Source organism: Aythya marila (assembly GCF_965140915.1).
Source record: "Aythya marila genome assembly, chromosome: 16".
NCBI lineage: Eukaryota > Metazoa > Chordata > Aves > Anseriformes > Anatidae > Aythya > Aythya marila.
In genome coordinates, this window is record NC_139057.1 from 5,077,455 (window position 1) to 5,097,838 (window position 20,384).

The 20,384-nt window shown below is 38.5% G+C and overlaps 1 protein-coding gene across 2 annotated transcripts in view; it reads right to left on the reverse strand.

Annotated features, from left to right (window-relative positions):
* The window catches only part of GNAS (GNAS complex locus), a 150,080-nt gene continuing 129,696 nt past the window's right edge, over positions 1 to 20,384 (reverse strand). For both annotated transcript variants that reach the window (XM_082773468.1, XM_082773469.1), the window contains exons 6-12: positions 11,296 to 11,350; positions 8,475 to 8,548; positions 7,699 to 7,757; positions 5,756 to 5,876; positions 5,095 to 5,225; positions 4,010 to 4,077; positions 1 to 3,122 (exon numbers count right to left, since the gene is read on the reverse strand). In XM_082773468.1, the coding sequence (XP_082629594.1) occupies positions 2,976 to 3,122; positions 4,010 to 4,077; positions 5,095 to 5,225; positions 5,756 to 5,876; positions 7,699 to 7,757; positions 8,475 to 8,548; positions 11,296 to 11,350 (655 nt within the window). In that variant the 3' untranslated portion in view covers positions 1 to 2,975. The remainder of the gene's footprint in view (positions 3,123 to 4,009; positions 4,078 to 5,094; positions 5,226 to 5,755; positions 5,877 to 7,698; positions 7,758 to 8,474; positions 8,549 to 11,295; positions 11,351 to 20,384) is intronic.

The window sequence follows — 20,384 nt, forward strand, 5'->3', positions numbered from 1 at the left end:
AAAAAAAAAAAAAAAAAAAAAAAAAGCTGTTAAAAATAAGACTTGCATTTACCAGGCCACCAAACTGCATGGACTAATAAAGAGACTAACAAAGGCAATACTGAGACATTAAGACACACACACACTCCATATTTGTGCAACTCAACCATATTCAAAACAATTGCCTTTATCCTCACTTAAGAAAGGAAAAAAGTCCCCTAAGCATTTCTGTTCATATAAAGCTTTATAGGAAGGTTTCTTAAACTGTTTCTTTCTTATATAGCTCATTGTTATTATGTACCCTTCTCATTATTAGAGGAAGAAGCTGATTTATTTTTACTTTTATTTTTTAATGGAGATGCTTTGTTTCTCTCAACGAGAGATTACATTCCTTACACCACTGCAAGTTTTCCCCATTTATAAATTTGGTGCTTACACCATGTCCTACTAGGCTTAAGAAAATAAGGGTTGGCACTCAATTAAAGATTTTGGCTCCTGTAACTGGAATTAAGGCTCACAATGAATTTCCTTTCCACTACGTGTCCCCCATTTTTACCTATAGGAAACACCAGCCCTTAGCCCACAGGCACTGGATACATTCTTAAATCAAAGGGGGCCATTTTCAGTCATTCTCTCTCACAGTTCTATGAAGTTTAGGTGGCAACTTCTTAAACGTGTGAACAGGAAAGATCCTTTTTCAAAAATGAGTATCAACTGCAGCTGAATTTTTTAGAAAATTTAGTGTCTTCTGAAAGATCACTTCTAATGTTGAGTTGAGAGAGATTGGGACATTAAATCCATCAAGTCCCCAACTGCTCTTAACATACCTGAAAATGGATGAGGCAATTTATTTTCATTTAAAAGTTTAGCCACAAAAGCAATGAAAACTCACAATCCTGAACAGTTTCAGTTCTTAGTATTAAAGGCATCTGATACCTGAAGCAAATCTAGCTGCACAGACACCACTGACCACACCCTAATTTAATTTAAACTGGACCTTTTCCCAAAAAAGAAACTTAACACGGGATCTTGGATGGAGGGAAGCTAGTGTGAAAGGCAAAGAGGCAAGTATTTTTGTTTGTTTTCCTTTTAAAGTCACTGCATTAAGATCCAGATCAGTTTAGGGGTGTAAATGAAGGGGAAACAGGGATGCTTGAGTAATATAGGCTAACACTGTTCTAGATGTGTTATTACAGTTGTAATTTCTGACTCTGTACAAATTGTACACGTAGGTTTAGACACATGAAAAAGTAACACACTCACAGAGACATAAAACACCTAGGTATAAAATATAAAGCAGTGTAGTAGTTACTAAAATTACATGCTCTCTTATTGCTACAGTGATTTTTGCTCTTTTTCTTTTTACTGTACCACATGTTGTTCTAAGCATATAATTTGCATAAATTATTCAAGTTTAAGAAAAATCCACACATCTTCACTTTAAGCTACTTATATAGTTAATATAAAACAAAAAAGGTTCTAAAGTATCTCTTTATTAAAAGAGAAATAAAAATGTCATTTGAAACTGGAATTCAGTGGCCAAATCCAAGGGCAGTGCACACCTTGTCATTCTGGTAGTATCATGCCCACGCAGTGTAAGTGGAGGTTGGTGGGGTATTTGGCCCAGTCTAGAGATGGTCACCAGACCTGCATGATGCCCTATGTGTTTGTTATTGTTCTGTTTTTGTCTTCAGCAAAAAGGACTATGAATGACCAAAGACTAACATTTATAATTTGTAGCAAAATTTGGTTTATGTAGAAACAAGCCATGTTTTGCATTTGGATAGAGATTTAAATGAATTAAAGCTAAAATTAAAAAGCATGATGCTGCAACATCTGGTCACTTGTTGAAGACCTCACTTTTAAAGTGGTTAAGTTTGCACAATTTGTACTTTTTTCTTTTTTTTTTTCCTTTTTTTCTTTTTTTTCCTTTTTTTTCTTTTTTTTACTAAACAGTATTTTTCCTTCTTTTATAAACCAGAAAAACTAAACTACAGATAAATTTTCCCTACCTTGAGCTAATGCTGCAGATAGGGTTGACAAAGCTGTACAGCGCAATCAAACATACTTACATCTTAGCTCATTGTACAGGTACAGCCATAATCAAGGCACAAAGATCTTCTACAAGTTATTTTTTTTTCAATAAAGTTGTACAAAATAATACATTTTACAGTCTGTACAAGAATAATAATCCAGCAGTAAAATAAAAAATGAGGGGAGGGAAGAAGAAAAAGAAGGGAAAGACTGTGAGGACTACAGTCCAGATAATGATTTTTATAGCAGACGGGATCATCAGTGGACAAACTGAAAACAGTGTGTGGTTAACTCTTTCTGCAATCACAGGCCATATGCAGTTCAATTCGTAAATGTCCATGGTTGTCTTAAGACCACCAAGACTGGATTTAAAAATACCCTTCTGAAAGGTAGCAGTTGGTTTTTGCACTGTCTAGGTCTGTTGTAGAATTGTCAGTATTTCCGTTCAAAGCCACATTACAGTCAGAGAACCAAACTCAAGTGTGTCTTCAAACTTGGTCTGTGACTTGGCACCTTCTTTGTCTGATGCAGTGAATGATACAAAGTGGAGATCACGGGTTACATGATTATGCCCACAACAGTGCTAAATTACCTAGTTTTCTCTCCCCAATTTTTGTTTTATGCTTTAAATTTTAATCCCCAATTCTTTCAGGTGCTCCACATTCAGGACTTTTAATTAATTAGTTTTTATTTCTTTTTTTTTTCTTTCTTTTTTCGTTAATAACAGTGTTAGGGAGTCCTCATGGAAATGGCCTTTTAAGTGTTAGGGGCCATCTCAAACTGTCCGAGGGGTACAGAAGCAAGCTTAGAAGTGCTGCTATTGTCCAGCAAGGAGAAAAAGTTGAGGGGTGCAAATCAATGGGAGATTCAAACAGTTCTCTTCCACCCTTTGTGGGCAAGGGTGTTTTTTTCTTTTTTAATAAGGAATAAGGAGTCCAAAACACAGAAAAAAGTGCTCTCCATCACAACAACTCGTATTGGCGAAGGTGCATGCGCTGAATAATGTCCCGACAGTCATTGAAAACCCTCCGGATGTTCTCTGTATCCACTGCACACGTGAAGTGAGGATAGCAATAGTGCCTTCCATCTCCACTTGCTGTGCTGATTCTCTGTTAAGAATAATAGAGAGATACTGGGTTACAATAAGGCTGGGGAAAACTGAAAACTTGTTCTCACACCTCAGATGAATGAAGGTTAAGATAGGAATGTGTAAGCTGAGCTTTCAAAGGGTGTAACTAAGTGGCAAAATGTCCACAATTTCTCACTTTCTCAACTAAAACATGAAAATTAAAATGATCGGAATTACATGGTGAGAAGGGCACTGAGTTCCGGGGAATTCCACAGTGGAAAGGGAGCTCATGGAAGTTCTATTACTTGTATGCACATTTGGTGAATTTAGCTGCACAACCATTAGTGAATGTTGTCTGTAAAAAAAGTGGGATTTTGCCTCATTGTAAAAGCTTTCTAGCCCCATTTTACACTTATAAAAAGCCTCTCTTCAAATTTTGTTTTGTTCCAATTTAAAACGAGTCAATAACTTCATTGCCATGCTCAGCATTACAATTAAATTTAATAATACTTTAAAAATCCTAGGTCTAGTGTAGCTTTAGTTGACTAGTAATGGAAAAGATAACATCAAAAGAACATTAATATTTTGCAGATAATGCATATTTTCATTAGTCTTTGTCTTTAGAAACGATATATGGAATAAAAGCTTGGCCCCACTACCAGCAGCAAGGTTTCACTCATTATTCTTCATCTGAAGTTCCTTAATTCTCACCAATGCTTTTGCTGTTTAATTACGTACCATGTCAACAAACATACTTGAAGAGCAGCTAACAAACAGTGGTAAAGCTCTTAAACCTGTTTTATGCAGTGCAGACATTAAATATAAATTACACAAGACATAGCAGCATTTTGCAATATTAAAAAGTATCTAAAAGCTTATATTTGAGAAGAATCACATAAGAAATACTGAAGGAAAGGAAATACTTACAAGAAACTCATCTCTAATAAAATACTTGGCCCTTGTAACTCTGGGATCCTCACCAGGCTCTGGTATTGCTGATTAATAATAAAATAAGCATCTCATTAAAACAGATGGTTTTTTGCCAACAGCGCCTAAAAATCATAACTTGCTCTGTTTTCTGCTCATATGTGATAGAAACATATTTTTCAAAACTATGAGATAAAACAAAGCGTAACATATTTAAAACAGCAAGATTACAGTAGAACGAAGGAGAATTACAGTGTCCATAGTATCAGACATTTGTCAGGTAAGAAAAATGATTGCAAATACAACAAAGAGGAGTCCACTCTTGTGACTACTGGGTCTCACACTGCAATAGTTGGGGAAGAGTACTAGTGATGTTACAGGTAAACTGTAATGACAAATGACTGTATTATATTTATTACTGGTCCGTTCATGTATAGATGTACATATTTGCACAGTACTGTGAGGAAGACCCTTCATTATAGGCTTTTTATTTAAAAAAAGGATCAGTTTGTTGATTTATGGTAACTACTTCTGACATGAGGGTCAAAGTTGGTTCTGTTGGTATTCATTAAAGATTACTAGAGGACTGCCCCAATAGTATTAGTGTAAGCTGTACTGTAGTCTACCAGCAAAGAAACAGGATTTTGGCATTAATATATTACATGCATAAAAGAGGACTGTCCCATTATTAATACCTAAAATGGAATAGAATAGTTCTAAAGTCCATCTAGTCCAATTACTTGATCACTTTGGAGCTAACCTGAAGTTAAAAAGTATTACTGAGGGCATTATCCAAATGCCTCTCAAACACTGTCATGCATGGGGCATCAACCACCTCTCAAGGAAGCTTATTCCAGTGTCGACCAACCTCACAGTAAAGACATTTTTCCTAATGACCTGAACCTCCCCTGGTGCAGCTTTTTGCCATTCCTTCATACTCTAAAACTAACATTACTCGCTGGCTGAAAAACAGTGAAGGAGTATTTATACTTGGAGTTTTCAAGTCTTAGCTGAAAATACCAAAAACATTAAAAATGTGATTAATAACAAAATGATGAATTGCTGATAAAACTTAAAAATCTTACCATCATCTGGTGTAGTGTAGCGAGCAAATTCTGGAAAGTAGTCTTCAATTTTAGATTTCCCTGCCAAAACTTTCTCTGCTAGCAAATCTTGTTTATTCAGGAAAAGAATTACTGAAATGGTCCGTAGCCACCTATAGAAAATTGAAGCCAGACACTCTGAGATGGCATAGCTAGGATCATTTATTAAAGCAAACAAACCATCAAAACTAACACATAATCTAGTTCTGGAGACAACATACTCAAATGACACTCTATAATAATTGTGAAAGGTTTCTCTTTTACACCTTAATCCAGTGGTGTAATTCAGGGTGTACGCACGCCAAGCTTGGTTTACAAGGTTCTAATGTGGGCAATGAAATTTGCCCACTTTCTACTGTTAATCCAACTGCAACAAATAGGTGAGCTTATAGTAGTAAATTAAGAAGTGGTTACCACTGCTTTAATTACTTCACCCTCCGTAGGGCAACTACCAATTTGTAACTCTCCAGACTGTTTTTCAGTTAGAGTGTATGAGACATTAATGAAGCAAGTAAACAGCTGTGATCAAAGACTAGCTTAGCTGGTGTGAGAAGAAGCAAAATAACGTAGGCTACTCTGTAACAAGTCTTCACTAGGATTACTGATTTATGTGATATTAACAACAAAACCTCAATTCACAGACCTGTTGTTCCAGATACTCTTGAAGAGGTTTAGTGCTTCTTGAAGCCGATTGGTCTGATTGTCCTCTCGTATAACCATGTTGTAGCTACTGCTGGCCACCACAAATATGATAGCAGTCACATCTAAAGCAAGAAATATCCATCAGTTAATACCAAACTTCAGAAGAAACATCCAAGAATTCTAGAGGTCAACCAAAAGCTGCTGAATTTTCAGCTTTATTAAGAGACCAGACTGGAAAGTTATAGACTACACTTTCTAAGTACTGAAAAAAAAAACACATTAGTGATAGGAAAGTGTCAGGCCACAGAAGCTGAAACAATGATAGAAACTATAAAAACGAAAGGAATAGAAACAAGAGCGAAAAACTGAAGAACGCAAATAAGATAATTTAAAGGAGACTCAAAAAACTGTACAGAAATTTAGAAAGCAATTCAGAGCAATCAGGAAAGGACACGGAGGCCAGTGGGGTTGCACTCCAGGAAAACAGCACTTTTGATCTGTGTGAAGAGTAGTAAGAAGAATAGTAGGTTGCTATACATTCGTGGTTCGTTGTACAGTGTACTCAAAGGCTCTGATCTCTTTCTTGGGATCTATTCATAGGATGACAGAATTCTGATTTCTGTGTGGCTGTGCTGCTCCAGACCTCTTACACTGACTTCCAAGCTCATCTGCCTCAGACATCAACAGCAGAAGAGATGAGTCAGATCATGAGGTAACAGGAAAAGGAAGGAGCAGAGGTAAAAACCAAACAAGTCTGTTATAAATAGCACAGACGAAAATATTGCACAGTAGTTCCACATATATTGAGAGGGTTCAGATGGTACTCTGACAGCCACTGTAGCGAAATGAGTTCTAAGTTGCATTCTACTTTATCTCTGCTGTACGATCTCATTATAACTTTTCTAGAAAAAGACAGACTTTAGCATAGCTTCATAAATATTTTGTCCAAACAACAGAGAAAAAGAAGAAAATATTTTTCACCAACTGTAAGAGAACTTGTATGTAGAAAGGTTTCATATCTAAGCAGAGATAGAGTGAAATACATGCAACACTTTAGGATACATACAAAGCTATCTAATTTAAACTGTATGGGAGTTAAGAATATAATCATCTAAAATAAACAGACTAGAACCTCACTCTTCAGACTCCAGAGCTCACAAAATACTTGCACAGATTTCAGGTCTTACCCATACCTGGTTTGGTGCTGTGTTAGCATTCTAAGGAAACTAGCAGGTTATTTAACCGAGGATATTGATTTATGTTTTCAGCAAGGACCTTTCCCTTATGTCTGTTTTTGACAAAACATGCGTGGCTCCCTAGAAAGGTGCAGATTTATAAACTTCATCATAATTTTTTCCCAAGAGTTGTTTTGGGGCTACACTACACGATACTCTAGTGTTTTGTTTCCCATGTGTTACACTGTGTCTAAAAAGACAAATTTTCCCTACAACGTCTTACCACATGAGTGTGCTGGTGCTGATTTGGAAAGAAGCACCCATGACATAACAATGGGGATGCAATTATGCACAATAATATGACATTCTGATATTATACCTACATTAATTATATTGTAACTGTACTTGTTATATATGCACGAACACATGTAAACCTTCACTTTGAAGGCAGAATCTCTCCATCTTTACTCAGTTGACAAATAACGCACAAACACTCCAACAAAAAAACTACTTAAATGAAGGGAGGGAAGCTGACGAAGATCAACAAACTGTGAGGTTACCAAGCTTTAATTCCTTTCCATTGACATTCTCCCTAAAGCCCACAGTTAGAGAAGTTTACATGACAAGAAAAATTCCACCCTGTGTGACTGTTTAGAGAATTCCTTAGCAAGCTACATGGAAAAGATGATGGCTTTCACAAAGTGATGACATAAGACTGCACGTTAAGATTTTGTGGATAAGTGTTTTATAAAACAAATTCTAATCATACCATTAAAACACTGGATCCATTTTCGGCGTTCATCTCGTTGTCCTCCGACATCAAACATACTAAGAAAAAAAAAGCATAAAATGAGTCACAATACTTCCCCCCACCCAAATGCAAACAGAACACGTAAGAAATTTTAGGACTTCCATGTCCTAGAAGCCAAAAGAAATTGAAGATTCTGAGAACCTTAACAGGTAATGGTCCACTGACACATGCAAGCAGAACTTTCATTGCAAAATACAACCGTTTGCTCTCACCAATATCTACAAATAAAGAGTAAGAAATTCTGGTGCATGTGCATTGCAGATTCATTTTCACCCTTACAAACTAAGACAACATAAAAAAAAAAAAAAAAAGTCCTGCAACAAGTCATTTATTGAAAGAAGTATCACAGTCAAACAATCTTTCTAAACTGGCACAATACAGAGAGCATATATTTTCTGCTCTTAGGTATTGTACAAAGCTTTTGGTAAAATATTTTACTATCTAAAATAGCACTGAATCAAATAGAAAAGGCATTAGTAAAAACATTAAAAATATTTTGTTCTTTGTCATCTAAAATGAAAGCAGAAAATCGCATGCCAACTTGAATTTCTTTTTAAAATATTTCTACTAAATACAAAGATCAGAAAACACTTGCTTTCAATTAAACATCAACTTGAGAAATACAAAAAGAGTCTCAAGGATTACACGGTATTCTTTCCTCCAATTTTGCCTCGTTCTTGTCTATACTGTATTAAGAAGAGAAAAAAAAGGAAAAAAAAGGAGGATATACTTACTGAAAATTTACTTTGTCCACCTGAAATTTGGTTTCAAAAATTCCTGATGTCAAAACTCTGCATCTGAGAAGATCCTATAGCAGAAAGGAAAAGTCATTGATTCAACACATACTTTATAATTCTTCACATATCCAGCAACAGCAAGAAAAACCTTTTACTTAGTGCTGAGTGTGCGCTACAAAACAGAGAAAAGAACATCATCAAGCTGTATTTAAGTTTCTAATCTTGAAAACATGCACACAAATAGATGTGTGCTCAACTTGAAAAGCACATATATTCTCACAAGCAAGCTGCAAGTGCCAAGCTTGGAAGAGAAGGAAACATTTAAAGGCCACTCATAACAAATGCAAGAGCTCAGAACAGTGCAGAATCATCACTGGAGATCTGCCTTCACTGAATTCAATGGGATTGTGGCACACAATAGGACCTTTAAGCAACTGCCAACCAATTCCCAACCCCAAAAGACAGGTCTCTCCCCCCAGCTACTCAGTGCTTGGCTATTGAAAGGAGTGTTGAAGTCTCAGGCTTCTCCTTTCCTTCCCCCCCCCCCCCCCCCAAAGAACTACAAATTCAACCACTTAGATCTTATGAGTTTTTTCAAAGATAAAATTTGAAATCTTCACAAGAGCTACAGAACTGTTAAAAAAAACAACTGTATTGGAATTTATTCGTGTCTACTGCAAAGTAGCGACAGCCCTACGCAGGTAACATCTGCCAGCAGAACCTATTTTGCATAGGCTTCAAGTTCAAGTCACAGTCCAACTGTGACTTACTACCAAATACCACTTTGAATTCAATTAAAGGTTTTGTAATTTAGGACTTGAAGTTTTGGTGTTCTTCCCAGGAGATCTAAATAGCAGCTAAATTGTAGCATTTGCAGAACATAGACAAGATCACACAAATGGAACAGACTGCAAAAAAATTTACATGCACACTACAAGGTATGTTCCTACTACCTAGGTACCAAACTGGTCAGGGAAAGCCCAAACTACACAAAATCCGAAGGTTATAGAACACTGTTCAATCATTAAACTAAGTGGCTACATTTTAACATCATTTTTTTGAGACTGAATTAATGTTGACTGGGTATTTTAAATACTCATATTGAAAGCTGTATATATTTAAACATTGTTCTAACTTGATCCGTGTTTTTGAAATAATTTGAAAACTGCAACGCTCGATACACATAAACAAGCTTGGAGAACAGGGTTTTCAGGAGCTCTGCATCCCTAGAAGTCAATACAAATGTGACAGAAAAAAAAAACAAACAATTCAAATATTACACTCAGTAGTTTTTAGGACAAACACATAATGCCCCAGAGGATAATCCACATGGACCTGTTTTACCAAAAGTTTGTTTAGAGACTGAATGCAGGCAGTGGCCCAAGAGAAGTACCATAAGGTGTTGTTCTTTCTGTTACTTACAACAGTAAAAATAGGATTGTTTTATTTAGGTAAGTAGTTACATGTAAGTAGTTAAATAACTTTCCTCGTCAATATTATCTGCTAAATTTGGGATATTAACATCGTCTTTGGTTATTTATCCTACAAGAGTACACTATATGCTTTATTGCATTTCTTTTATGGGCAGAAAGTTAGGAATATGTACGTGATTTTGGACTAGAGACTTGGTCTTAAAGAATATCCTCAAATTCTCTGTAACAAAATGAAGATTACAATTCCTATTCTGATACAAAATAAACTAACAAGGCCATTTTTACAATATCCCTTTTCTATTAAAGCCCATGGAGTCATTTTATTGTGAGGGGAAATTCACCAAGTTCTACATGAGTAAGAATATGGAGCATGCTTAGATTTACCACGCTTTCTGCAAGTAAGAGCTAGATAACACAATGGAAGAATTAAAACTCAGATTTCTATCTGCATTCAGGAAAGCCTATTTTCAAGTATGTAATTTAGTAACTTGAAAAACTGATCTTCCCTGAAGGTAAACAGGATCTTACAAAATGTGCCCTTTTCCACTGTACATCAGATGGACATTTCTACTCCTTGAAATATAACTGTGGAGTCTGCAGTCCAGCCACAAGGCCAGATCTGCACACGGTCTCACTAAAATGCCATATGGGTCCTTCTCGCAAGTGGTAAAAATAGGATAATCTGCTAGCTTTGAACATACAGTATTCACTGTTGGCTCAGTGAATGCACTGATCCTAATTAGAAAATGAATCTAATTAGTAAAGAAAGTTTGTCTTATTTGAAATTGTCTTTAATTACAAGATGTACCATTTTTAAGAAGTATCTATACTGCAGAAAAAGATGTACTGACATACTCGTACCTGGAAAACTCTATTGCTATTTATGTTGCTATTCCTTCTATTTATCAGGAAGCACATATGAAAAGGAATACACTGTTATTTTTAATTGTGAATAATGTATCTTCCTGCTTTTCTGGATATATGGCACACAAGGAGCTGGTGGGGCTGAGAAGATACCAACCAACAAGGTTGCATCAAGGGAAGCACATGGCAGTTACTCAGCAAGGAGGGCAGAACATTAGAAATTACTTATTCAAATGAACATCTGAATTATTGTGTTGCTAAAGTATAACATGTCTGACTATTAGACAGATTTTCATTTCACAGTACACATGTATGTTTAAGCATGACCACAATCCTAACGACAAAGTAACTTTTACTGGAATATTGTACTTGTTCAGTCCATGGTAATACCTACGTTAGTGCCATAAATCACAATTGGAAAATTAGAGAAAAAGATATCTTCGAAGACAGAGGGTGCAGATAAGCTGTATAATTTTTTAATACGTTTTAAGCTGTATAATTTTTTAATACGTTTTACTTACCTGGTCAGACGGTGTATACTCATTTTGTTTGACTATGTCAATCTTGTCTAGAAAACTAGGGAAAAAAAAGAAAAGAATAACTTGGCATTCTCAAATTAGACAAACTTTCTGATGCTTAATTAACTGACAGTTCCCAAGTAACAGTTGGTAAGTTTTATTGCATTCAGATTCACAAAGTGTTGAATACATGTAAATTGCTGAACATACGTGTGCTAGCATTTACATTGTGCATCTCCTAGCAGCACCCAGCAGAGGGCCGAATTCCCAAGTTTTATTCAGCAAGCCTGCTCATCTCATTCCAGCCCCCTCCCACTCCGCTCCCTCCAGCAGCAAACACGCACGTAGTTTAACTTGGGTGATATTACAAAAACTGTACAGCATAGTCTGCTCCTGCTAACAGTAAAACAATGACTCAAATAAACTGCCTGCATGTAATATTCTAGAAAGTAAGATGAATATTTTTACAAATAAATGTATCGTCACTGTGTCTTTTAATAAATGAAATCCCTAAACTGATTTCATTGCAAGTTCAGTTAAGTGTAAGGGAACACTGATTTTGTTGTCACCTGTTGGAAAAGCTTTTCAGTTTACTTTCTGCAGAAGTAGCACTAGTAGGCACAGTTATAAAGTACGTATAAGAAGGTTTATTTTATTCAAAATCATTAGGCATTAGTTAAAGGAGCTATCTTGGAGTCTTTAAAAATGTTTTTGTCAACTTGCTGTAACCTTCTAATTATCTTTAACTCAAAGGGCAAAAATCTCAAGGAACCAGTTTGTTTTACTGTGCTGTTACTCTAAGATTCAAAGACATAAAAAAACAAGTTTCAGAACACAGATGTTATGCTATAAGCACTCTGACCACCTTGCTTAATATCAAGTATGCATCAGGGTTATGCAGGACCTGACACCTTTCATTTTGTACTAGAAGGAGACCTCAAAATGCTTCTACAGTTAACTCTACTGGTAACATTACTGATTAAAATATATTGGTTTTAAGACTGATTAAGTTTCCTTTTAAACTCCAGTGCATGAATTCTTTTCCTTATGAAGCAGAAATCACAGAGAAAAGATGAGTTTTCTCAAAAGATTTCCCTTCGGATTCCTATTCCTAGAAAGGGACACTGAAACTGCATTCACTATGGTCATGCTCAATGATTTAAAGGGGGAAAAAGGTAGCCAAGTCCCAGCTTCACAGATTGGAAACCAAAATGCCATTAAAATTGGATCGGGTCTTAGCCCTCTGTTTCAGCCCCTACTTCTCAACGACTCCCTAAAACACAGTGCAGGGGAAGGGGAAAACAACTGAATGTTTTAACAGTGGCTTCAGGGTAAAGGCATTTTTGCCAGGAACTAGATTACCTTCTTGTTTCAGAGACAAATGAAAAATAAGTTTTGTTTAGTCTGAATTACAGACTTTAAAACACATCAAAACTCATCTTAACAAACATACTATTAAAAAAGTAAGACGTAAAGTTCAATTTCTGTCATGAAAGATGATGTGGACACAGGCAAAGGTAAAATGGATCACCAAATATGTACTGAAATTTACAAGCTGGAGTTTTTCCTCATCTCTTCCAAGCTGTTAAATAATACCCTCTTCTTTTTAACCCTTAGGAAAAGACGTAAAGCTTTTTGTTCCGTACACGGGGGATGTTAAATAGGGATGGCAATCATGAATTCCAACTAGCACAAATGCTTGCACATTAAAAAGTGCTCTCTTAACACCAGTCTCGGAATCACATGGTGATTTCACAAGTTGGAGGATGCTTGAAAAATGATCATAACATAACATAACACGTTCATAGAGACTTTAAAGTGATTACTACGATGTCCCAGCCTTTCTGTACTGAATTTATCTGAGCATAACATTTCACGCAAGGTTCCACAAAAGGCTTTTTTTTTTTTTTTTTAAAAAACACACTGCTAATCAGCTTAATGGATTTTGGAAACTGACAATTAGAAAATAACAACAAGATATTGCTACAACCTGGAACTGAAAGTACAAACCTCTTACTGTTGTTTATGCAGACTATTTTTAGGCCTATGATTTCCTTGAAAAACATCAGCCACATAGGAGCAGCAGTACTGTACTTGAGATGAATTCCAATAGCAACGTTCATGCCAGGTAAAACAAGTTCAAATGGAATAAACATTTCTTCTTCCCTCCTAAATAAGTTCCAACGTTCACTAACATCTGATACTCGTAACAATACGAGTTCAAGAAGAAAGTCTTTCACTGTGTGATAGTAACCAGAAAACCTTCACTGCTTCCAGTGGCATTTTAAGGAAAATGGAGCAAAGCAGCATGTTAAATGAGGATTTCCTCCTGTGCATATCCCTTTTCACAAAAGTCTGCTCTATCAACTCTAGAATGGGCTAAAGACATGAAAAAGTTTGATCTTTTGCACAACTATTAAAAAACAAAACAAAACAAAACAAAACATACATATAATTCTTTCAATTGAACAACTTCAAAATAAATGTGGTCTAAAATAAGGAGCAATGCAGGAACATGAGAGTTCAGAAAAGTTCAATACACTGTGTTCAGAGAGGTCTGTGCCCATTGTTCGTCCAGACCAAATAATTTATCCAGTAAATGGAACTAATAATCAAGTGAGGTGAGAACAAAGCTTAATTCAAAATGAAAACAAATTCACCATCATTAATTTTTATTTTTAGTTCTTGTTATACTCTACCCAAAACACAAGTGAGGCCATTTCAGTACTACCTTGTGTGCTGTACTCACTGCTGGTGGATTGTTCTAAGTCTATTGGAGATATGCCCATCTGCTACGGCAGCAATGAATTTCATGGGGAGAAGGCAAAAAAAAGAGCTACTGGTGAAATAATTCAAATAAAACTCTCAAGCCACGAACCCAAATTTTAAACAGAGTAAGTTTTGCACTAAGTTACAAAGTCAGTTTTTTTCTTCTGTAAAATTTTCCCAGAGATTATACGGGAAAGCTATTTTCCAGAAAGCAAATCATCCATTCAGCATTGCTGCCAATTCTCACTTAGGGCCAAATTCTGGACATGACTAAATAACAGCTATTGCTCTGCAAAATACTGTCACTCAGTATAAAGCGCTTTTGCCTGTATTATTTATTAAAAAAAAAAAATACTGCTATGTTGCTATGACACATTAAAAAATAAAATAAAAGATTTTAGGTCATTTGTAATCAGCAATGCCGTGGTAGAAGCATCTCCAGGACAGCAGCAGATGTGTCCCTAGGATATTAAAATGCAAGGTATTAATAAAAAATTTAAACGATCTGAAATAAAAAAAAAAAAAAACGCACTTTATTCTTGGATCCCTTTCCTCAGCTTGGGGAAGGAAAAATGCATGTGAAATGTTTTAAACACATCTTTGAGAAGAATCCAGTTTCTTTAACAGCAAGGGGTGTACTTAGAAAGCAGGTTTCATACAGACACACAGAAGCTTTCTTTAGCTCCCCCACAACTTAGGTCATACACGTAACCCCAATTCTCTCCCAGTTTTTTAGCAAGCCTATTATGCCAAAATCATGTCTCAATTTTCTCATCGAGACGTATGCAAATTTCTGATTAGTTCTGGAGTTCTTCTGTCATACAGAAATAACTGCTCTGGTTTTGCTTTATTCCTCTTTGGGGGGAATTTACCAAACGAGCAATGCTGCTGCAAGGCTAACAACTGCTGTCTCCACTTAAAGGTATGCAACACATTAAAGCCTCCACCTCAACAAACAGCACAACTTCACCATTTGGGGAAAAACAGGGAGGGGAAATTGGGCTGCCTTTCCTTAAGCATTTCCTGACTGTCTTTTCAATAAACAGTAACTTCAAATATTAGTCTTTGTGATTTGACGAAATGGTTGACAGGCAAGAAAAAAAATCTGCTCTATCAAGACGAGCTTTTGTTTTCAATCTACAGTACCACTGCAAAGGGCTCTTCAAACTGACAGCGTACCTGTGTTTGAAAAGCTCTATTCCCATTAGCTTTTTTTTTCTGTCAAGTCATAACCTGAATTTGTATACAAAATGTCTCTCTCTTATGACATACTAAGATCTCATCTTCTGCATGCTGCGCATCAAGATTCAAAAATTCAGTCCCAACTAAATACAACATTTGTTTGTAACTCAGCTCCTTCGACACTAGTACGGGAACTTTGTGAAGTTTCTCGCCTCTGAAAGCCTCGAGGTATTTTACAGACAGTAAATCATGCTCACGAGTCCTGCCTGCCTCCATTCACGCTGCATTTCCTGTCTCTGCCACCACATCCTGAAATACACACCTTATATTAACCTTGTTTTAAAGGTAGAGAAAAAATTTGAGGCACATGAGGAGTACGTTAATTGCCCAGAGTCCCTCGAGTCAGTGGAAATGGAATTTTCATTTCCTCTGAGTCATGTGTTTTTATCAAGATATTACTAAGAATTAACCACACTTGTATCTACCCCGATCACCTTTAAAGTAGTCTTCACAATTCATGTTTCTGTGTCTGAAAATAGTATTTGTTTGCTGATCTTCCTAAAGAGTAAACTGTGTAAATGCCCAGTAATTTTTATTATTTATTAATACCCTGTCAGGGACTACAAAACTGATCCCAAGCTCTCCAAGGGAGTTTTTAAACTGAAATTTAACACAATCTAACATTAATAGTGTTTATAAACAATAAGGCGTTTTTAATTTCTCCGAACAGATCGAGCTTTAGTTCTACTTCACTCCCTTTTTAGTGTTTGCCGTAATCCTTCATGCTATTCAGGAAAGGCTTTCTAAGAGCTAAATAGTTAACTATTTGATAAAGTCTTTCTTCAGCTGTTTTGTCCATGCAGAAGCCAGAGTCACAGGATTAGTACAAAGATACAATACTCTCTTTAAAAGGGTATTCAAGCTGAGAAATACGTGATGTATGTACTGTAACTTGAACACAGTTTAAAAAAAAAAAATGTAATAATGCAGAGGCGTTTTCCAAACCCTGAAAAGTCAGGTCTGCTACAGCGTCAAACCCATGGCTGCCCATGCAGACCAACGCACTGCCAGCAAGCCCAGGGCAGAGGCTTTATTTTCCTTTGCAAGCGCGCACAGCCACCTCGACTGCCCTCAGTTCTGTCCGTTCCTGCCACTCCTGGGAGCAAGCAGGGTATTAAGGGAGAAAAGTCCTATTTCTTAAACTGGTCGTAAAGATTTCTTCTACATTTCAGCTGATTTATTTTTGTAAGAGAAGCAGAAAAGCAGGCAGAGTTGCAGGAACAGCGTAAATAAAACAAGCAAACATTTGATCTGCTAGTATTTATGGTATCCTGCGAACATGGATGTTACATGAAACCAAACTTGTCATGTTTTTCCTCAAAACACGGTTAAACTTAATATTGGGGCATTAATAGACTTTGTTTGTTTTTAAAGCTACACTGGTATTTGCTATGATTTGCAAAGCTGCAACGTTTGCTGTTTAGGTGCTGGTAGAAGACATGCCATGAACGCGTTCCTGGGTAATTTAAAACGTTCAGAAAGGCACAGCTCTTTTTTTCCCCTAAGCAAAACTAGATAAGGGGAGGAAAAAAAAATAATTTTGCAATTACTTTAACCACTTCCCAAAGAAAATGAAGAAATCACAGCCTTTGGAGACAGGCACATGCAGCCAGTACTGTAACAAACATGACTGGTGTAAGTGCGAGAGCACTGTTATCGCGTGTAAAAATATCTCTGATACATTGTTCTCGTAACGAAATTCTGCGTGGCAGCTCTCAGACATAAGGACACCGTTCGAAACCAGATTTATATTGCGAACGGACTGATTTGTAGCACAAAGCTCCAGCAGACATAAGCCCAAAGGCAACTCTTCAGAAAAGCTTCCCAAGAAGTTGCAAGTATTTTTTATTTCCAGCTTCAGGTCAACCGGTTATTGGGACTTCCTTACCGAAGTCGCCAGGCACACAGAAGGGGTTTAAGGACGAGGTGAAGCTCCGAATGGACTAGTGGAGAGCATTCACGTGGCCCCAGCCCAGTGCAGTGCCTGAACCTGCCGCATTCCAGCCGCTTGGAGGCGGAGGGGCACCATGGCTCTCATTTTGAAGCAAATAATGAGAAAGCTGAAAAGTATGACTCCATATATTTGGAATCATCTTGTGGTAATCAAGGTTACAGTTCCTTATATGGTGTGGAGAACATGAGGCACACATAGAAAAAATAGAATATTAAAAGTAGGGGGGATAAAGAAGCGCAACTCTTGCAAAAACTCCGAAGCGCACCCAAGCGACCGAGCAGCAAAGCCCCGGAGCTTCGCGCTGCCACGAAATACAAACCTTGCCCTAAAAACAAGGCCGGTTACGCGCCCCGCTTCCCAAGCTGCCTCGTTAAAGCAGCGTAGGGCTCCCGGAGGCCGCGAGGCATGAATGAGTTTCAGAGAAACCCCGGCGAACGCAAAGCCTGCCTTCCAAAAAGCGACCGAAAAGCGCAAATGGGGAAAAGGTAGGAGAAAAGGAAAATCTATTTAAAGCAATCGTAGTTGTCTCTCTTTTTTTTTTTTTTTTTTTTTTTTTTCCCCTCTTTGCCTGTCTAAAGTTAGTCTGGCTTAGAGGATGCAACTAACTTTCCCAATCAGTTTTACATTACAGCACAAGTCCAGAAATAGCTCCCAGCCGCCTTGGCCTCTAGCACGGTTGCCATGACAATGGAACCACAGCTCTATAAATAGCTCATCAGCACCAAATCTTGTGAGACGCATCTGGAACGGGGCCAGCCCAGCCCCAGCTCGACAAATAAAAATAGGCACAGGCGGTTTTCAAAGGCTGGCAAGGTACAATGCGGCTCGGCCCGCGCCTGGGGATGGGCGGCAGGCAGGGGAGAGAGCCCCGGGGCTCCCCGGCATGAGGGACCAAGGGGTGGCGGGCCGGGAGCAGACCCCACGGCCCCTCACGGCGGGCCCAGCACTCGGCCCTTCCCTCATTTCCAGTTCATTTCCAGTTCTCCTTCTCCCCCAGCCTGCAGCAGAGCCGTATGGCTTCTGAGCCCCTCACAGTGCAGTGCAGTGCACGGGAGGCCGTTAAAATAAGGCAAAGCTGAAGAAAAGCGATCCTCACGAGTCCCCCCTCTGACTGTTTCTGTAGGATTTTGGCCTCAGCGTGGCTCGCTGCTCGCGTGAAGCCGGAGGGCTGAGTGCTGCAGCACAGCCGTCCCCCAGGCCGCAGGCACACGGCTCCGCTCCTCGCCTGGACACGGCACGGCCACAACCACGACCAGGAGGTTACAGAGCAAGGGATCCGCACCCCTACAGCCCCGGGCCTTGCCTTCAGAGGTCAGTGAGGAGCGGCACGAGCCGGCCCCAGCCCCACTCGGCAGAACTGCCTTTCGAACAAGCGCTTGCTTTCCCTCGGTGGGTGAGAAAATGCAGTATTTTTAGCACAGACTCTTGATCAACCCATTCAATTACATCCAAATTATCTGTGTGGGAACAGAATGTTATGTCAAAAATGTTATTCAGTGTATTTGTCAATATTACCCAACAGTAGGCATTTGTATAATCAGGAGACTCAATATTTTCTGCAGCGTATGAAAGCAACGGTTCAGGAATAAGACTGAAGTTGTACGGCTTGGCAATTTCAGACACGGGAAATAGTAGTCAGTGTGATATAACACAGTGAGCACAACTCTCAAAATATAAAATCTTCGCTGCTCTATCAAAAGCCAATAGAGACTACAGATGGTAATCAAAATACTGCGACTATAATAAGCATTGAAGCCACAGTGAAATATCTTCCGTATGCCATAAAGGCACCAGTGCACGCATTCAACACAAACTGCACCATCAGCCCACAGGATTCCTTTAGGTCCCTACATGGGTATTTTCATTTCTAAAAACTGTAGAGTAACTTCCATCCAGGCTTAAATCTGTATGTAAACTTCCCTTCCCTTCCCCCTTCCGTTCACCACATCCAGCTTGCTCATTTGCCAGCCGAACAATGTATATTTCAGAAAACAGCAGTTTTCACAGAAATACTTCTGGAAAACGTACTTTATAACATGTAACGTAATGCGATTCAGGATTTATTGGGTTTTATAAAGATACTTCAAGCTAGTTTAAGAGCCTATAATCAGCTGCATGTTTGGATTGAAATGATATAAAAAAGAACGCTATGTATATATTTCTTCCTAAAGAAAGCAAATTCATAAATAATTATGAGATGGCTCTCTCTGAGTCACACAACGAACAAACCTCATGGTTTTGTAAGGGGGGAGAGAGTGAGGCAGAGGGCTGGCAAACACAAAGCACCGCCCGGGGCCCAACCTGGCCACTTGGAGGGGCCGGGCAGCGCCTGCCCGCTCCTCTCCTCGCCTTGGGGCTGCTGACCCTCCCCACAGCGGGGCCGGGGGACATCTCGTCCCTACACTTCCACTAACTGAGGGCACGCTCTGCCCCACACCTCTGCTGGGCGCTTTTCACACAAACCCCCCTCCCTATCGCTATACAGCGATACACAGAACAAACACCAACTCGAGGCCTTTCTGGCTGCCCTCACTTGTACTTTTCAAACCTGTAGAAGAGGTATTTTCGCCCTCTCACGACTACCAACAGACTGGTTAAAAACAACTTACTCCCAAATGCCCCCAAGGCGCACCCCCGCGATACAAGCCTGTATATGCCCCATAGCTTCACAACAGCCCCTCACCCCGCCCCACATTACTTCACCGTGCCAGGAGGAAACTTAAACTGATCCAAGCCTCAGGTTGGGTCCAGAAATGAAAGGTAACGGTATGAATGAGATCACTGCACCGGGATTCGATCCCAGGGCAAGCCCGGGGCGGAAACACGGCTAGGGAGTGGGGAGGAACATGGTGCAATCCCTATTAGCTTCTGCTTTCTTTGAGGAAAAAAAAAAAAGGCTGCCAAAGAAATCAAAAAAACAAACAAGGGAAAAGAAGAAGCCATTAAACATTCACACAAAAAAATTTCTCAATTCACTTCCCTTTCTGCACCTTTTCCACAACTTTTCTTCACAAATTTTTGTGGTCCAGAGCAATGAGAGACCCAGACCTAACCAACAATCCTGTTTGTTGCAAAGCACGACAAATGGATTGCTTTAGGCATAGGGACATTAGCCCTTCTCTACAGT